The sequence below is a fragment of the Camarhynchus parvulus genome, chromosome 2, assembly GCF_901933205.1.
Source record: "Camarhynchus parvulus chromosome 2, STF_HiC, whole genome shotgun sequence".
NCBI lineage: Eukaryota > Metazoa > Chordata > Aves > Passeriformes > Thraupidae > Camarhynchus > Camarhynchus parvulus.
The window spans coordinates 13,979,443-13,999,008 of NC_044572.1; the positions used below are offsets into that span (position 1 = coordinate 13,979,443).

A 19,566-nucleotide genomic window follows, 5' to 3' on the forward strand; every position below is an offset into this window, starting at 1 on the left:
TTTTAGAATAATTTTCAATTTGTTGTCAGATTAATGGTTGATTAAGCTAATGTGTTTCTTCTCATGAGATGTGACAGTTTTACAGATTGTTTTAGTAAGATCATACCATCTTTAACTTGTACTCACAAATTTACCTGATGAAGTCTGCCACTGAACAGACTCATGCTGAGTCTTGATGTATGTGAAGGTTGTTGTTTAAGTGTTTTAACAAAAGTGTTAAAACTTTAAAACTGACTTGAATTTGTTGATAATAGAATTTGATAATTTTTTTTCTCCAAATTTTGCATGTGTTCACTTCCAGCACCACTTGAATAATTTCTCATTTCATGAAGGCCAGACTGATCAGGAAAAGTGATAGCCTCTGTTAGTCCTTGTGGAACACATTCTTTGTTTCTACCAAACAAGGTGATACAGGAGGAGATACAGTCTTCTGGGAGAGGTGCCTTTGGGCAGCTCCTCAGCCAGGACTTGAGGCTATGGGCACAGACAGGAACATGGGAGGTTCCTCTGAACATCAGGAAACACTTTTTCAGTGTGAAGGTGACCATGCACCGGCACAGAGTGCTCAGGGAGGTGGTGCAGAAGCCATACTCAGAAGGAATTTGTTTGGGGTCCTGGCTACATGGCTGTAGGTGTCTCTGCTTGAGTGGAAAGGGTTGGACGAGAAGAGAGATCTCTTCCAAACCTCAGCCCTTCTGTTGAGCTTGAAGAACTTGTGGTCTTGCAGTAGCCACAGAAACAACTGGTGTGCATCAATTTTCAGACCTGTGCACAGGAAGATGGGTACAAAGTGAGACATAGTTAATTTTATTATCTGCATTGTGTCACTCTTATCAGTGGCACTGCAGTTTGACATAACCTTTTATCATCTGTGATGAAATATTTTTCAAGGCACTCTCTGCACACTGCTGTTATTTAGTTTTGGGTTTTTTTCTCCCTTTTGTCCAGGTAAATATCAGCTGTCTCCAACAGTGAACATGCCCCAGGATGACACTGTCATTATTGAAGATGACAGGCTGTCAGTCCTTCCTCCTCATCTCTCTGACCAGTCATCATCCAGTTCCCATGATGATGTCGGGTTTGGCACTGTTGATACTGGTGGATGGGCTAAAGCTGCAATTAATGAGTCAACAGACTGGTAAGAGCATGGTTTGGTGGAAGGAAAAAAGAGAGAACTGTAGTTGCATCTTTTCCTTTAGTTACATTTTGGCTCCTGCTAATTTTAATTTTTTTTTTTGGTCACGTTTGGATTTTACTATTTTCAAACAGATAATTTTCCTTGTTTCAGGGAGGAAGTCTATACAAATACCTCTGGTTTCAGTTTTGTGCTGTGTCAAAGCATATTTGTGGATATTTTACTTAGACAGTACATAGCTGTGTTATTTTGATGATGATCTAACTTTAATTTCTACCTGACCTAGCTTTTGTAAAAAAAATAGCAAAATTTAAACACTTGAATTTATGAAAGATGGAAGACTGATTGGAAGTCGTAATTTATAAACCTCACTGTAAATATTTCAAAATTTATAAAACAAAGGTTTTATTTTTATATTACGTTGTATATCTAGGAGCATCTCAATACTTTTGTACACTTCCTTGCTTTTCCTAATAATGTACTAATCTTTCAAATCTACTTAGACCTCAAAGCTCTTAGTTTTGCCTCTGTGTTAATGCTCATGCAAAAAGAGCTGGTTAAGATTTCTTCATTATTTGTGAAGAACTACTATTCATATTGTTAGATGATTTGCAAAGACAATATACTGTAATAGCTCTAAATTTAAATATACAGAAAGTAACAGTTCCACATTTAAAGGTATGGAAAGTAACTTTATATGTTTAATCCATAGTAAAAATAACTTCTGTGAGTCTTAGGTTGACTCTCTGATTACTTTAACACATTTTAATATAAGAGCCTTAATGAGAAATGCATTGAGCTCCAATATTGCCTTCCTTAAGTTCCTGGTAAAGAAATACTGTTTATTGCTTAGTACAATTAATACAGATCTAAGATTTAATTTACAAGTCCAGTAATTATCTATAGTAATAGCAAAATAAAAGCCCACCTCTGTACGCTGCTACTTCTTGAAGCTGGATAATTACCACAAATGGTGTGAAGTACTAGAATTTTCTTATTTTTCTTGTCTCTTGAGCCTGCTACGAATGTGTCAGCAGTATCTTTATAGAACAGCAATAGCACCTGCTGGCTGATATGCACCTGTCAGCTTCTTCTCTGCTTTAAACTAGTTTATTTCATCTTACATCCAGGAATTGAGTTCTCTATTTTAAGTTCTGTTTTAACGATTGTATGGAAATTTAATTTTTTCATTCTCGTTTACTTTTTTTTGATGTTGCAGTTATTGTTATGGACAAGTCATACCTGTAATCTGGGTCCATGAAAAGTCCCTTTGTCTTTTGTAAAAGCTGGGAATCTGAGACATTTAAATAGAACAGTCCTCAAGCCTGCACATAATAGCTTATTTCTGAGGGAATATTTTTAGCTGAATGTGAGCAAAATCCTATGAAATAAACTTAAAACATTTGAACAAAACTGCAGATGCTTTTACATTGACTTCTGCAGTGTGTCTTGCTATTCATGCACTTCTTTGTTAATGAAGTAACAGTAAAGAAAACAGGGATTAGGTGTTGTAGAATTGATCACACTCAAAAAAGTTTTAAGTGTATGTTTGAGAAACTGTAAAGGTCTTCAGATACAATAGCACTTAAAAGAGTTAAGGCACTTAAAGCAGTGCGCTGCTTTAGTGCCTAATGTATTCTATTTGTAAAAAAAAAAAGTAAATGGCAATGGAATTAGATTGTTGCTATAATTTCCTGTTGCTAATGGATGAAGGAAGACTTGTAAAACGAAGGTGCATTGTATGATTTTGCTGGAAGGCACAAAGGGTAAAACTAAGAATATGGATGAAGGGTTATCCAAACAAGAATGGCAGCTGTTCTGAATCACAGAAGAAAATGTAAGCTTTTTCAGCCTCACAATATCTCCCTAATCCTTGATGAAAATGTTATGAAAACAAAGGGCCAATAAGACAGGATTAATAAATGGAATTTTAATAACATTGAGGGTCAGAAGACGGTTACATTCTTTTAAGGATCAGCTGTCATTCCAGAAATCTTATTTGTTAAGTATTCTAGAATATAGTAAATTGCATTTGGCATTGCTTAATGACTTGCACTAAATTCACCTCTGTCTTTTATTGACGTAGTTGAAAAATATTAAAATTAGACATTTTTAGGGGCATTAATTCCTCCTCTGCACTCATTGGTTTTGCAGTTGTTGCTCTTCTTGGGGACTTTTGAATACTTTTAGACAATGTACAGCGTTCAGGCTCCTGTGATCCACTCCTTCCTTAATTACTGAAACACTCATGGGTCATTAATAATAGAAGTAAAACCGGACATGAAAATTCAGAACTCTATGTAAGGCTCAAATAAAGCTGCTAAGTAGCACCTTTAGGGTGCAGGATACTGTGCAAACATGCAATAATAATTCCCTTAATAAGTATGTGTGGAAGGGAGGTGTGACAAGGGCAGATCAGGGAAGCAGAAAGTCTCTAAAAGTGGTGTCAGTGGAAATGCTGGGTTCCAGCCTCCCAAATTCCCAGTTGCTGATGCCATGTCCAGACCCTACTGCTCTCTCTGGGGCCTGGGGTGTCCTTTTCAAGTTATATTTGAACCAGAGTTTTAGTCTGTTCTTAGGACTTCAATATATAAGTGTGTGCTGTGTTTACATGGAAATGATATTTTACTCTAGTAGAAGTTTTATATAGGAGGATCAAAGCAACCTTGTATGAGAAAAGAAGCATAGAGCCAAAACAAATAATTTTCTAAGTTCACCTTTTCTGAGGAAAGTGTCACAGGATGCATTTTGTTCAGCAAGATGAAACCAGTCATTTTAACAAACGTGAGCCTGTGCTAACAGATGTTGCTGGCAAAAAATTCTCACTTAGTAAAACCACATTTTTCTGGCCTTCAGAGACAGGGCTGACTAGCAGGGAGCCAGAAACTTCTGTGTGGCCTTGGTAAAGTCAATTATGACCTGATTATGAAAGGTGTTGAAACCCTGTAAGTTCAGTTGGAGTCACTTTGGAGTACGTTTTCAGATTTAGGTGGTTCTTACTCAGCTACATACTGCACTGCTATAAATGCTAGAAGTGTATATTGGCCTTGTCTATTTTATCTTTTTATCATGTGGAGATAATTTTTTCCCTATTTTGTGGGAGCAGTGTTAGGATTAAATAGCTATTTTTGAGTATGGTCTCTGATTCATCAGAGCTTTTAAGCATATGCTTGAGAACATTGCTAAATTGTGCAGACATCTCTGAAATAGTTGCAGTAATTAAATGTAAAACATTATGAGCCTGAGCCAGAAACATTAAAGTCAAAAGGCACTTGACATTGGCTTTATTCACATAAGCTCTGATCCTGCTCACACTGGAGTATTATATGCCTGTCACAAGCACATATCTTATTATTTGTAAATCTGCCATTGCTAGACTGAATTTCTTTTTGGCTGTCTGGTAATGAGGGTAGTGATTTTCATCCTTTATAGTACTTTATGCCTTTGGACACTTTTCCTTACCTCTTTTTCTCTGTTTTGCCTAATACTCAGGTGTTTCTTGATCAAAGATACTTCTGTAAATTAGAGTACATGGCATACATAAACATGTGCTTGTTACAGAATTTAAAAGTATAAGTTGTTTTTTGCAGAAATTCACCATTTGCCTGTTTCTCACTAGGAAAGAAAGGTTTATTATACTTAGCCCTTACAGTAAAAAGAATTATTTAGAAACACGGTACTAAACAGTAAGATGGTACTAAACACAATATCTTGAGTGGCATGTAGAGATCTATTTAGAGATCTTTAGACAAAATATTTAACTTTTTTATGTTGAAGTACAACAATATTCAAAGAGGGATTTTGAGGGGTCATTTACCTATAGGATAGATAACAATGGTCCAAAATACTGTTTTTTTTCCAGTATTTCATGTTTTTTATTTCTTTTTGTGCCAGCTGAAGTAGAGATCTATATACCATGCCCTTTTCTAGGAGCTAGAAGACCTTTTTGTGAATTTCCTTTCATATTGTTTATTTGCAGTACTCAATCTTGCCTTCTGAAAAAATGTTTAAATGTTTTTAGCTTGCACACCAAATTTTGCCTGCATTCTTGCACTCAGGATTCTGCCAGTGTTTGAGCACCATTAATAAATCTATCTTCAGCATGTTTCTGAGGCAGCTCACTGAAAACTTGGCTGCCTGAGCTGAGGTCAGTTTAGAAACCTGCAGAAGAAACAAAAACCAAATACAGTTCTCCCCATTTCTGATTAGGAGGTGGATCCACTGTGGCAAGTACTTGCTCTGTGGGGAAGCAATGAAAATACATGGTTGTTTGTCATAGCCAGGCTAAAAGAAGGAGAAGTTATGAAAAATCTACAAGAAATTTCACATATGGGGAGAAATTTTAATGTAAAGTTTTTAAATTAAGAAGTTTCAAGCTCTGTGGGCTTCAGGCAGGACAGTTTCTATTTATGCTTTACTAAAAATATTTTCTGATAAAGACAGACCAGATAAATTTCTATCAATAGAATAAATTTGTTTCTCGGGAAGAAAAAAGAACTGTTTTATTCTCCTGCAAATTATTCCTGTTTTGGACTTTCTTTTCTAATAGATTATGTATAGTACACCAGATGTGTATATCTTGTTAAAATTATAAATGAAATCCTTGGTACTTTTTAACTAGAATTGCTTAATGCAGTAAAACAAATCCATTGTGTGTGTAACTGAATACTTGCAGTGGTGTATTTAAAACTGATTAATCGTTGCTAGAAGTCACGTGCTAAATAAATGATTTTCTCTGAAGAGTGAAAGGTTGCGTGATCTTGATAAATGTTCGCATGATTTTTTTCCCTTCCTACAGCACTCTTAGTCCAGATGTTGATCCAGTACTTGCCTTCCAGCGAGAGGGTTTTGGACGCCAGAGCATGTCAGAAAAGCGTACAAAGCAATTTTCAGATGCCAGTCAGTTGGAGTTTGTTAAAACACGAAAATCCAAAAGCATGGATCTAGGTAGTGAGTGATGTTTTTTCAATTTTTTTTTATTTGAACCTGATTTTCATGTTGTAAGTATATAGATTTTATAATTCCAAACAGATTGTGTATGTGCAGTGGTACTGCACATAATGTCTACTTGTGGGTAGTAAAGTACTAACTTGAATGGCCAAGTGGCCTGGGTGTTGTTTGTTGTTTGTAAATGTCCATACATTCAAATATCATAGCCCTCTGTATATATGGTTATACCTAAACACAGTAAACGGTATTTATTAAAATAGAGGTGAAAAATGCATTTACCAATCCATACAGAATGATTGTGTAAAACTGTACCACGCTGTGGTTCTGGGTAGCCAGGTTTATTCTCAGTCCATGATTATAATGCAGTTAGCCTTAAAGGTCTTTCATAGTCTCTCATTTTGTAGATGAATTCAGAATTAGAAAATGGGACTAGTCTGACATCTGTTTGAGACCCAAGTTTTAATATTTATATCAGAAGCCCTATAGAGTAGCAGTGGCTAAGACAGGCAATCACAGTGATCATTTAAACTGATAAAGCAACTGAGAATAAGTAATTGCTAACAAGCCCATCAATTTTTCTGCCATTGCATTTAGATTTTGAAGTGCAGACTCTAGTAACCTCAAACAGTGAGTTTTGATGGCTTAAACACACAGAATTCCCTACTCAGAATAATAAAATACAATGCAATTCCCTCCTTTACAATAGTTGTGTCTTGCCTACAATCCCTAATTCACAAAGATCCTCAGGCTGCAGTCAGGTTGGAGGTGTTGACTTGTCTTGACGAGTGCCGCGTGCTAACGTGTCAATAACATATTGTACCTGCCAGTGATGTGAACGACTGACACTGCATGAAGGTTACTGGTTTGCTGCCACTTCCCCCCAGAATGTTTGCTTACTCTTGCAGTTTATTTGCATGAAGTAGGACATTTCTAAGGTCCCCTAACTTGAAAAGAAAATATGCAAAGCAGGAGGAATGTTGAGTGCATGTGGGGCATGGGCACTAACTGGCCTAACCAATATGCATTTACCTTTTAACAGTAGCTGACGAGACTAAGCTCAGTACAATGGATGACCAGAAAACAGGTAAGAATTGACAGTAAGGCTGTTGCTATAGAAACCTTGGTCAAAGCAGCTTACCACAATTACAGAACTGCCAGTCAAATTGCATGAAAACATGAATATTCCAGTACCTGCATGGCTGCTTTCTATTGTGAATAATCAAGTCGTACAGAAAAACAAAATTTTTCTATAGGATAAGTATCTAGGGTAGTATATATTCAACCAGGTCATGTAGGCAGACACCTGTTTCTGCACTTTAAACTCATAAATATTCAGAGTTGTTTGGGGTTTTTTGTCCTTTCAAAAAAAAAATCTTGGAAAATCTCCTCCTAGCTTCAAACTGCAGTGCACAGAGAGATGATTTAGAAGAGTCGAGTGTTTGGCTATTACAGTGCTAACACAGTGCTTGAAAATAATTATTTTAATTAGAAAACTGCTGCCTTTGCCTTAAGTGGTCATCAGATACATGTTGTGCATTGAGTTGAAGATTATTTGTGCAAGTTGATTTGCTTTTGGAGCTGAAACCCGAGCATCGTAACAGAACAAAAGAATATGTAAATAGAATCTTTTCCACATACTATTCATTGTAATGTTTCACAAAATGATAATGAGAAATAGCTTTCAAGGCATATTTTTTATTAGTAATTAAAATAATGCACCAACTGCAATTATGAACCTTTATGATTTATTAATATAAGTTAGCTTTTGACCTATGGAATGCTATTTTAATTAGGCTAGATCCAGAGGACACCATAACATTACTTAGCTCTAATTAGGAACAATTCACCTTTTTAACCTGAAAATATTATTTATTTTATCATGATCTGACGAGTAGTGCATTCAATACAAAATTTACATTTACTAATTCCCAACTGCATCTCTGTTTAACTGGACTGTATAACATGAGTAGGAATACTGAAAAGCTGTAAGTAATCAAGTGATAAAATTATCATTTTTATTTGAACAGATAAGTCTTCTAGCTTTTAAAACATTGCAGAGTATGGCCACAGACTTGCAGCTTTGCAAAAAAAGAATGTGTAAACAAACTCAAAATGTATGAATGTTTTGGAGGATTAAAGCCATCAGAGTGTGAATGTATGAATTGTGTTAATGGTTGTGGTAATAACTGATGCTTAGGAACTGCCTTCACCTCTGAACATTATTCACATAAAAACAAGTTAAAGACCAAACTCAAAATTATTGTAAATTATTTTTCATTTTCTTATTAACCTGTGTAGTTGACTGGGATGTGATTAGAATGGTGTAAAACCCGTGTGTTTTAGTAAAATACAATCCTCAGGTTTTAAAAGTGCTTAGTGGTCTTGGTGGTATCAGTAGAGGGTGGTATGAACTGAGTGTAGTTTTCCTTTATGTGCAACACCTGGATTAAATTCCGAAAAAAAGGCAAGTTGGACAACTTGGGTGAAAGAGCATGACCATGCTGTCTGGACTAGGCAGTTACACATTTTGTGCACAGCAAATGTGCTGGGAAAAAAATTTCAGTGGCTGGAAAAAAGGAAAACACCTTTTGCTGTACTTTTGTTTTATTTATCTTGTGTGCTTTTAACCAGGTTTTGTATTTAAACACTGGATATCTTCCATTACTGAAGATGGATGTAGCTGTTAAACAAACTACTTACTGTAGTTTGGCTTAAAAATTGTCTGGTTCTAAGAAAAAAAAAAGCTTCAAATGTGTGGTGAACTATGCTTTAATGAACTCTAAAAGCCAGAAAACTTCAACATGTATTTACTTTAGAAAAGATAAAAACAAACTATGTTACTGTCACAGTTGGATTTAATAGTATTGGCTGAAAAGGAGAGCACAGAACTCTCCAGCTCTAGTTACTGTAATAGTTTTTAAATTGTTTTTCTTTCTATAGTTCACTTGAAGTACCTAATCCTTGCAATGTTTACAGTTCATCCTAGAGGTTAGAAGTATATTCAGTAGCAATTGAGCATGGCTCATTTATAGAGTACCAGGCATACTATAGCTCTAGGTGGTTATTTTTCCATGTGCATGTTATGAAAATGAAAAAGAAAAAAATCAAATAACATTTATTTAAATTATTTATGGATTTATTTTTACACAATGCTTTTTTAATTAAACTTTTATTAAACTGAATCAAAATTAAACTGGTTTTGATGCAGTTTCTTACTTTATTCCTCCCCTGCCTTCCCCAGATGAAGTGTTGATCTCTTAGTGTCTGAACTGAACTAGAAATGGAAAAATTTATCAAATGTAATGGAGCAGATATTACTAAGTAAATAGACTCACTGATAATGTCCTTCAAGAAGGTGTTTAAAAAGTAGACTTTATGCCTTTGCAAAACTGGTTTAATGAAATCCAGAGAAGTTTTTGGCATCAGTTGCAGGTAGCATTTGACTTGACAGCTCATAAAACTAATGTTTCAGAAAGAAAAAAAATTGTCATTTAAAATGATTTAAAAGAATGTGCTGATGAAAAATTTGCTTTATAGACTAAAATTAACTACTCTGGACAAAACATCATATATCCCTTGACACCATGGGGTTTGCCTTTGCAAATCGCCCGAGCGGATTGGTGTCACTGTACAAATAATTACCTTAGGGTGAGATGAGGGAAGGCACAGTGAGTTGTTAAACAGTGTCAGCACAAGGGAGAAACAAAGGATAGGCATAGGGAGCAGCACACGGGCTTGGTGTGATGCCTGTGTGCTCAGTGTCCCCTCGGTGCGTGTGCCATGGAGAGGCACCTGCGCAGTCATGACCTGCATGGTGGCTGCAGGGCTGGGAGGGCAAGGCTTGGCCCTTGTCCCCAAGGGCTGGCCAGCTGGGGACACAGGGAGTGCAGGGACATGTGTGGTGGGCAGGGGCTGTGTTTGGCAGGTGACAAAGCCCTCAGGAGATGGACAGGGTGTGGGCACTGCCGAGTTGTGAGGAGGATGCATGGTGGCAGTCACGGCAGGAGGACTGCTGGGATACAGAGGGATGAATCCACCTCAAAGGATATTTGTTAGGGAAATCGTTGGAAAGGGAGATTTTGATAAACTTCAAATTTTAAAAATGATAAAAGAATCCCTTTCATCCTCAGTCATATAAATATGCTTTAGGTAGATGTGTCTTTTCCTCTCCTTTTTTCTGCTTTAAATTCTGGTGTCAAAATAGAGGTAGGACTCATTCTGAGCAGATAACGCTTCTGATGATTACCACCAGGGCTGTAAAGGCTGGAAGAAAATGCTGACATTTTTGTGTTTAGAAAACAGTGTTTTGATGTGACTCATAAATTTTAAACAGAATCCTTTTTAAAGAAAGTTGCTGGTTTTTACCAGATTATAGGTAAACGGCTCACTTTCTGACTGGTGAATTCTAGTAATAAATTCTTAACACACTATTTACAGGGAGACCTAACTGTGTATTTTTAGAATAGTAGATTTGCTATGAAGTAGCCATAGAAGATAGTGAAGGCATTAAAATATACACAGCTCTATGATCAACTGATAAAATTGCTTGTGAGAGGAGAATTCCCCATTTCAGATTCTGCAACCTGTTCACATTTGTGTTTGTGGCCACCCAAGTTCAATAAATATTCTTATCATTTGTGTAATCCAGTATTAGTTTTACAGTACGCAACATTAGGTCATATCCCAGATGGGATATCCTTTGGGAAAACACAGCTTACATAAATACAATTCTCACAAAGGTCTATATTGGGTGTCAGGAAATTGAACTTTTTTTAGTGTTCTTTATGAACACAAATGGGCACATAAATGCCTTCTTTATAATTACTGTTTACAAAAAGAGCCACTCAGTAATTAGGAAAAGATATATGAGCATTTCATTTGGAAGGTTACAAAGCAGATTGTGGAATAAGGAAGTTTACAGTAAGTTGCCATGTAAGAGGACACCCTTTCCTTTTGTATATGAAATTGGATCTGTCAAACAGCTGGTTTATATATGACTGTCCCATTTCCTCTTTTTTTTTCCTCCAAGATGTTGCATTCTTTTTTTTTCTGTCTCATAGACAATTAAAAAAAATACAATTAAATACTTTGAAAAGTAAAAAGCAAAATAAAGTCTCATTTCTTGTATACTGCAGGCATTAGTGGGGGAATAGCAGATTTGACCATGGACTAGAAAGTGGACAGTTTTATAGGGCACTGTCTAAATTGGAGTGCTTTTAGTTGGCAGAGAGAATATTCTCTAAAACACTCGCCTTAGACTTCAGGCCATTTTCAGAAGTTTGGCAATTCCAGACTGCAGCTTGTTTGCACAGCTGGGAAGCCACCAACCCTCCCTGGTCCCAGCTGGCCCTGTGCTCTGCCCCCAACCATCCTCAGCCCTCTAATAAGTACAGGCTGTGTGTGAGAGGGTGGCTTCTTCTAGGAGATGGGAATTCATGAAGATAAAATGTCTCATTTGTTGGGGTGCATTTATTTCTGGCCAAGGGTCCAAGTAGCAGGACCACAGACTGCTGTGGGAACCAAACTGCAGAGTTGTGTAGACCTGGGAGGGTAGATTTTTGGTTTGTTTCTGTTTACAAGTTAATCTTAACAGTAGGGCAGCTGAAGGGAAATACTTTGACAGCTGCTGTTTGAATTTATTTGATCTGAGGGATTTCAGTTTAACGTAATTGCTCAGACTTTTAATAGCTGAATAGAAAATGACAGCATTCACTGCCTTGCTTCATCTCATACCAAGGTAACAAATGATGTGGAGAAAATTTGCCATGCTGCTGTTCATCTTCTCTTCTGTGGGGGCAAACAACCCCCTTTCCTCCCCAGAGAATACTGAATAGTTTTAGTAGAGCAGTAGCAGTTTTCCCCAATTTAAGGTAACTTCACATAGCTTTCATAAAGAACAGTGACAGATGCAGTCTCCCTTCTGTCTCCTAATTTCTTCCAGAATAGGGATCATCTTCAGAACTTTGTATTATTCTGAGATAAATGCTTAAAAGAGGTAGTTTTCCTTTTTTACACCTTTATTCACACCTGTGTTCACTAATGTACTGTTAATAATTTTGGTATTCCTGAGGATTCAAGCATTGGCTCTGTCTCTCGGTGGTGGCTGGCTGTGAAATTTATTTTTGCCAGATGAGGATGCTGATTTCAACTAGGTAGCAGCCTAGCACCTGGGACTGTTGTGGTGCCACAACAGTTCTCTTTTGTGCTCCCTTTGGGTAGAGAAAAAGTGCAAATTTCATGTTACAGGTGAGGGCTCTGGTCTCATAATTTCAGGAAATGTAGCCATGATGATGTTGTCCCTCCTCATCTTGCCTTCCACTCCCAAATCCTATAGCAAATCTAGCTAAGACTGTACTTGCACTTCTGAATAAAATCAATAAAATGGGGATTTTTTTGGGTTTTTTTCCCCTGAAAGATTCTTCCTAGTTTTAACTTTAGTATGAGGTTTAGTTGGGCAGTTGTGAGGTGATCTGTAGCGTGAGTGGTTGTCTAAGAACAAAGGCTGTCCATTTAACCCACAAAATTGAGGATTGAAGTCTGGATGAAGAAAGGCTGTTGCTGAACACTGCCTGAGGCTTCCTTGGCGCATCTCTGGGCATGCTGCCCTCTGATCAGTGATGAGAGCTGCCCTCAGCCCCAGCTGTAGTAGTGCTGCCCCAACAGTCTCTCCTTGTGACTGCCAGGAGCGCATTTATTTTCCAGCTGGGTAACTGGTATTTTAGCCATTTTACTGGGTCCTATCCACAGATTATTGTTAAACAATTTCACATAATCTGAGCAAGTCAGCTGATATTTCTCAGAAGCATTTAATTATGAAATTGTAAGCAATTTGATGCAATTCTTTAAAATTCAGACAAACAGCATGTTCACTGAAGCCAGAGGTCAGGCTGCTTTGCAAGACTGTTACACTACACATGGTAGGATTCATGCCGATGATCTGCTCTCTGTTCATCAGTTGCTAGTACAGAGGAAATTTTCTGCTCAACCAAAAATAGTTAATTGTTTTGTTAGATGCTGTTAGATATGCATCTGTGCTGGTTGTATGAGCTAAGTTTTTAAAGCCCTGTGATTCCTTTATCATTTAAATTTTGTAAAATAATAGTAATGGATGTTGGTCTCTCTTCACTGATTTGAAAAGCCAGACATTGCTAACATTGTCAGTTCCACTGACTGTGACTTGACATACTCATTTGCTTCTGAGACCAACAAATCTGTGGAGAATTCCCTACAGATTATTGAGAGATGATGTGAATAATGTTAAGTGTGTCCCCAAAGACTTTCAGGATGGATATGCATAATCAAGCATGCCGTTCTCAATACTAATTCTAATTACTTTTTTTCCCCCTTTAAATCACTAAGGTTCCCCAACCAGAGATGTGGGGCCTTCATTAGGTCTGAAGAAATCCAGCTCGTTGGAAAGTCTGCAGACAGCCGTGGCTGAGGTGACACTGAACGGTGACATTCCTTTCCACCGCCCACGGCCGCGAATTATCCGAGGACGAGGCTGCAACGAAAGCTTCCGAGCTGCCATAGACAAATCATATGACAAACCTGTGGCAGATGATGATGATGAAGGCATGGAAACTTGTAAGTAAACTGTTGCTTTGCATAATGAGTGTTAATGGCATAGGTTAATTCCTTTAGAAAGTGACTAAAGTAGCAGAGCATAATTTTAGAATTTTAAAAGAATAGAACTGACTTCATCAATATTTAGGCTTTTCCCCTTCATTTGCTTTAACAGATCACTGCACTCTGCAGCTTTCTTCCTTTCTAAAATAAGAGAATAAGATTATTTGGAATGTGTTTACCTAAATTACTGTGAAAATATTCTGTAAGATTGCTAATTAATGTACTAATGTAAACTAGAAAAAAAAAATAGGTTGAAAGGCAAACCCACTACATTTATGTTACGAAAATATAGGCATCTAACTTTGAAATAGTACATTTGTAGTGTTGGGGGGGATAAAAAGAAATCACTGTCCTTTAATTAGAGTGAGTAAGGTTGGCAGATCTAATAAAATATAAAGTTAATGATCAGCTATTACCCACCCTAATGGGCATTCATTTACATTTTCAGTTCTTTAACCCGAAGTATGACCCAACATGTGGAAAATGTCATTAACATAAAAGAATCACTTCAAAGCTAACCTTATCATTATTGAACTATGTAAGAATGGGCTGGTAAAATGACAACTCATATTGAATGAAAATAGTATGAATGGTAAATTACCTCAATCAGGGGTTGTATTAAAATCATTGAATTTTTAACCTTCATGTTGTACTACTTTCAACTTGTCACACACCAGCAGAATTTTTTTTTAATCAACCTGCAGCTAGTTAGAAGTTTATGAATGAAGATGATGGTGGGAAGGTTGAAATGGTAAAGTATTTATTCTGAATTTAATGAAGGCTTGAAAAGGAATTTTTTGCTCTTTTTGAAGTTTTTTAGTTCCAGAAATTATGTTTTATAAGCATCATTCCCTAATACTCTTTTATAAGTTACTTCTGTAACCACTCTTATTTTTAAAAAACTTTTGGCCTTTTTTTTTTTTTAAATTTGCCTCTTTTTAAGAGTGTTCTGAGGCCACAAGGGAGATCATTTTGCCACTCACTTTTCTCAAATGTAGCTACAGATGGAATTAATTCTGCTTTGCTTTTGCAGCACTTAACAATTTCATAGAGTAGTGAGGCTATATGCTGGTGTGGTGCTGCTGGCTGTCAATCTATTTCTGGCCAGTAGAAGAATAGGTGTGAGAAAATGTGTAATGATCCTGCTCATTCTTGCAAGCTGCATGCCTGTGTTCTTTGGGACATCAGACCATGTTTTTATAGAAGGCCTTGTTGGTGTGAGCCTACTGATAACAATATCGTGGTTTGAGGCTTCAGATATCCAAGGTTTATCCAGAAGTTAGAGATGGTTCAACTTCAGTTATCAAAAATATAACACAACTGTTGTTGTGAAGCACTTTCAAGGTGAATATAGGTTTATGAGATTCTGGTAAGGGTTTTTAAGCTTGTTGATGCAATGCATAGAGAGTAGCAAGGAGGTATTTGGAGCCCTTTGGATCCTTCACATGGGAGCAGCAGTGTTGTGGCTTAACTCCTGCAGCAGCCAAAAGCCCCAGGCAGCTGCGTGCTCACTCCCCACCAGTGGGACTGGGGAGAGATTTGGAAGGGTGAAAGCTGGAAACCTTGTGGATTGAGATATAGTCAACTTCTTAGGAAAGCAAAAGCCACACACACAAGCAAAGCAAAACAATTAATTCACTGCTACCCATGGGCAGGCAAGTGCTCCGCCATCCCCGGGAGAACTGGGCCCTGTCTTGTCTGCTGTTACTTGGGAAGACAAACACCATCACTCCAAATGTCCCCAGCTTCCTCCTTCTACCCTCAGCTTAATATACTGAGCATGATTCCATGATTCTAGAATATCCTTTCTTTGGTCAGCTGGGGCCACCTGTCCTGACTGTGTCTCCTCCCAGCCTCCTACACATCCTCAACTTCCTCACCACTGTGGCTGTACAAAAAGCAGAAAAGGCCTTGGCTCTGTTTAAGCCCTGCTCAGCAATAACAAAAACATTTCTATATTATCAACCCTGTGTTCAGCACAAATCCAAAACACAGCCCCATAAAAGCCAAAAGCTGGTTTTGGCTGGTAGGGTTATTTTTCTTCTTTGTGAAGAAAAATAACCCTACCAGCCAAAACCAGCAGAAGCAGGGACCAGACAAAGCCTTCTGGCTGAAATCAAAATGTCATGGGGTGAGTCTGTGCCCTCATCTCTGGATGAAGTTGTCTCACACCATGGACCAAGAGCCATCTCATGTCATGAGAGAGCAAGAGCGAGGCTTGTCAGATCCCACATGGTGAAGAAGGGCTGAGCAAAGTTTGGCCAAGCTATATGTGTACAAGTATGCATTTTGTTGTGTTCTGATAGCTTCCACATATGGTAATGAAACATTCAAGAAGTATTCCAGAAATTTCAAGTGCCAGATTCATAGAAGCAGATTAGTAGCAAAGCAAATGTAAGAGGTTGATTGGACAGAATTCAGTCCTTGAGGATTTTTGCTTCTCACGGTGACCATGGAAGAAGCTTAAGAGTTGTCCCAGCCCTTTGTCACCTGCCTTCCTGAAAATGTCTGTATCTGAATTAAACCTAAAAGCACTGCAGTCTGCTTCACTTTGTGTAAATTTTATATGGACTTAGGCTTCCAGAGATTTTACCAAATGGTGTCTTCAGCTGGACAAAGTTTGGGCACATATGAATATGTAGGAGTTTTACAATCTGGATCTAATGTAACTAATGCCTCACTGCTGCCATAACAACGTTGCCTAAGTTTTTCTGAAATTGTATTTAATTATTCCATATTTGTTTGAAATTAGAATGTGGCTTTCTCTCATTATAAAACCCAGGCAAACATGCTGGTGGTCAGTTTGGTGACGGCCTTGAGGTTGGATCCATTTGTCTTGCTTGAATTTTTTTGCCTTTCTTCAAGTGTTTCAGTGCTAGAAGTGTTTCTTTGTCTTCCAGACAGTGATCCGCTTTGGATTAGCAAATAATAGCACTGCCATATATTGTATAGAGGAGTTCCTAACATGTCATCATTCCATACACAAAAGCCATAAAGAATACAGGTAGCATATGTGACAAAGGGGCTGACTCTTCTAAATGTCCTTGCAAAAATATGCTATTAAATTACTAAATGTAGGATTAAAATCAGATGGCACTGACTGGTTCTGAGGTAACATTTTAATTATTTGAGAAGATGTGTGTGAGGTGTAATGGCTGTAAAGAAAGAGCATTTGTGGAAAGAGTTGTTGGTGTTCTTCTTTTACAGATAATTTTTCCTGGTTTGGGGGGATATTTTGGTTGTTTTTTTCCTTTTTTGAGTTTTTTTTTTGGTGGTTTTTTTTTTTGTTTGTTTGTTTTGTTTTGTTTTTTTCTTTAATACTTGAAATAGCTGACTAGAAGCAAAATGTTTATCTTTAGTGGCATGAAGAAGAACAAGGAATTTTGATTGGGAAAGATCAACAAAGCTTTCTAATCTTTTGCTGAATCTTAATTGCTGGAATCTAGGGCTGTATTAAATATCACAATAAGAGGCCTAGAAGCTTAGTGGCAAAATAGTTTCACATTAAGTAGCTTTGATTCCTCATGTGCATCTTTTCCATTTTATGGGCTAATTAGGAGAATAGCTTCATAGTACCTGTTTGTGTAGTTCTCCATACTGCAGTGTGGTTCATGAAATGACACTGGTGTTCCGTTTAATTGATGTTTAAAGTATACTCCAATTTAATTTTTTGGCTTCAGCATCCTGAATGGAGAGGCAGGAGGTTGCAGGGAAAAAAGGAAAAATAACAGCACCAAAACAAATACATCCTGCGTTTTGCAGTAACCTAATGTCATTACTGCAACATAACAAAAATTAGAAGTTTCATTTGTAGCCTGGGTTTGAATTTTAATTGAGCAGCATTTGCATTTGTTCTAAACACTAGTAATTATGTGTATGTTAATTGCAGGATGACTGCACTGCATAAAAGTGAAACAAGCTTCTTCATATCGGGTCCTTTTAAGAAAACTGGAAATCTATTTAGTTCAGTAGAGAGACCAGTGTTTACTCCAGGAGAACAGGCATCCCAGTTCACAGGCCTCAGTCTAAGCTACTGAGTTAATTGCAAGCAAACTGTGTATGATAGACAAATATTAATTGCAACACTAATGCAGAAAGGAGACAATGTTCTTCAAGGAACGTGCAAAATAAATAGCGAGTGGGAGCTTTGTGTCCTGGTTCTGGGCAGGACAGGGCTGACTTTTGCCATAGCCAGGAGGAGGCAAGGCCAGGACCCAGAGGTTATTGCATACCACCTCACATCATTTTCCAGGGATGGGGGAAGGGGTCCCTACCAGGTGCTGTAGAGTAGTGGATGGAACAGTCAGGTGTTGTCAGGGGTGAGAATGTGCTTGCCAATCATTCTTTCCTTATGTGCTTTTCATTTGAGATGTTGCTGTTACTGTTGGTTTTCTTATCTCATTGCTGTTTCCAGTAAATTGTTCTCATCTCAACCAGTGATCTTTACCTTTTGTGCCTACAGCTGTCCTCTCCATCCTGCTGCAGGGGCAAAGGGGAAGGGAAGGGGAGCAAGTGGGTAGCACATGTTTTGGAGAGTCTGAGTAGGAGCACCAAACTGGGGAGTACCCTTCCTAAACCACGCCACGCTGTTATGACAAGTTGTTCTGCAACTCAGCATAGCACAGTAAACAATATATATATATATATATTTATGATTTATTTAATGTATTGTTATGTGAGTATGAACAAACATAGGTCAAAACTGATTCATCTTTAAAATTCTAGCAGTGAAGTTCCAAGTAAACAGTTGATCTCAAAATTTGTCAGAAATTTCATACAGTTTTTTTTGCTAATTATATTCGTTCGCAAGTACAGTCTTTTAAATGTCTAGTTAGAACAGATTGCAGCTATAAATTAACATCTAAAAAATTAACATTTCTATTCCAAAGTGTTTTTCCACAATTCTTTTAATAATAACTAAATATCATTCCAGACACTGATTAAGAAGTGCTGGGACCAAAAAAAGTACAAGAACAGCTAGTACAGAGGCATGTATAGGACCTATTTGTTTCCTAAAATACAATAACATGAATATTAAAACTATCTACAGTTGAGAAGCTGCTGTATCATCTGCTTTACTCATAGCAGTCCTGTATTAAATGCCAAGGCCTGGCCACTCTTTGTACTTCAGAGTGCTAGTTAAGATTCAAAAATAATGTTGAGATCTATCTGACATGGTATATTTTTCTTGAAATATGTCTGTGTGATCATCCAGGGCTGGAGAATATTTATAGAAATCTTGATACTTGGTGAATAACTGCAAAGTCTATTGGACATGTCTGTGGATTGTAATATTAAGGAATAAAACGTATTTTGCAAGCAAGTTTCTGAGAGAGAGAAGACATTATATTGAATGGCTTTCAGTCAGTGATTTGTAGACTTTTCAGGTTCAATGATTTACTTGCAAGGTGAAGATGAATGATGACTAAGAAAAGCAAGTTTATATTCTACAGTAGTGTATAGATGGGAAATTTCAGAAGAATTACACTCTTCTGTTGGCTGTAGAAGTGGTGCTGAGATCTAGAGCAATATTAGCAGAATAATATTAAGAAGTAGTAAACATCGGTGAAACTAAAAACCATTTTTTTTCCTTCTATAAGCCATGACCATTTCAAAATCTTATTGAGTACAAAAATTTTTTTTTCTTTTCTGTAGACTGTGTATATATAAGGCAAGACTGTGGGTTTTTTTTCAAATTCTACTGCCAGAAGTTGTTTGGAGCCTTTGTATTCATTGGAGCTACAGGAGGCAATACCAAGTATGCATCTGTGATCCTAATTGCTGCTTTGTGCAGTCTGTTGGAAAGCTGGGAGATGGTTGGAACCCTACTTAAATGTGATGATATAAAATGT

General features: G+C 37.3%; 1 protein-coding gene across 11 annotated transcripts in view; it reads left to right on the forward strand.

The window, feature by feature from the left end:
• The window catches only part of PARD3 (par-3 family cell polarity regulator), a 444,905-nt gene that overhangs the window by 285,687 nt on the left and 139,652 nt on the right, over positions 1–19,566 (forward strand). For 6 of the 11 annotated variants that reach the window (XM_030943492.1, XM_030943497.1, XM_030943503.1 and 3 more), the window contains 4 exons: positions 949–1,138; positions 5,934–6,085; positions 7,125–7,169; positions 13,445–13,672. In XM_030943492.1, coding sequence (XP_030799352.1) covers positions 949–1,138; positions 5,934–6,085; positions 7,125–7,169; positions 13,445–13,672 — 615 coding nt within the window. The remainder of the gene's footprint in view (positions 1–948; positions 1,139–5,933; positions 6,086–7,124; positions 7,170–13,444; positions 13,673–19,566) is intronic. The other 5 variants (XM_030943493.1, XM_030943500.1, XM_030943495.1 and 2 more) reach the window with 3 other exon arrangements.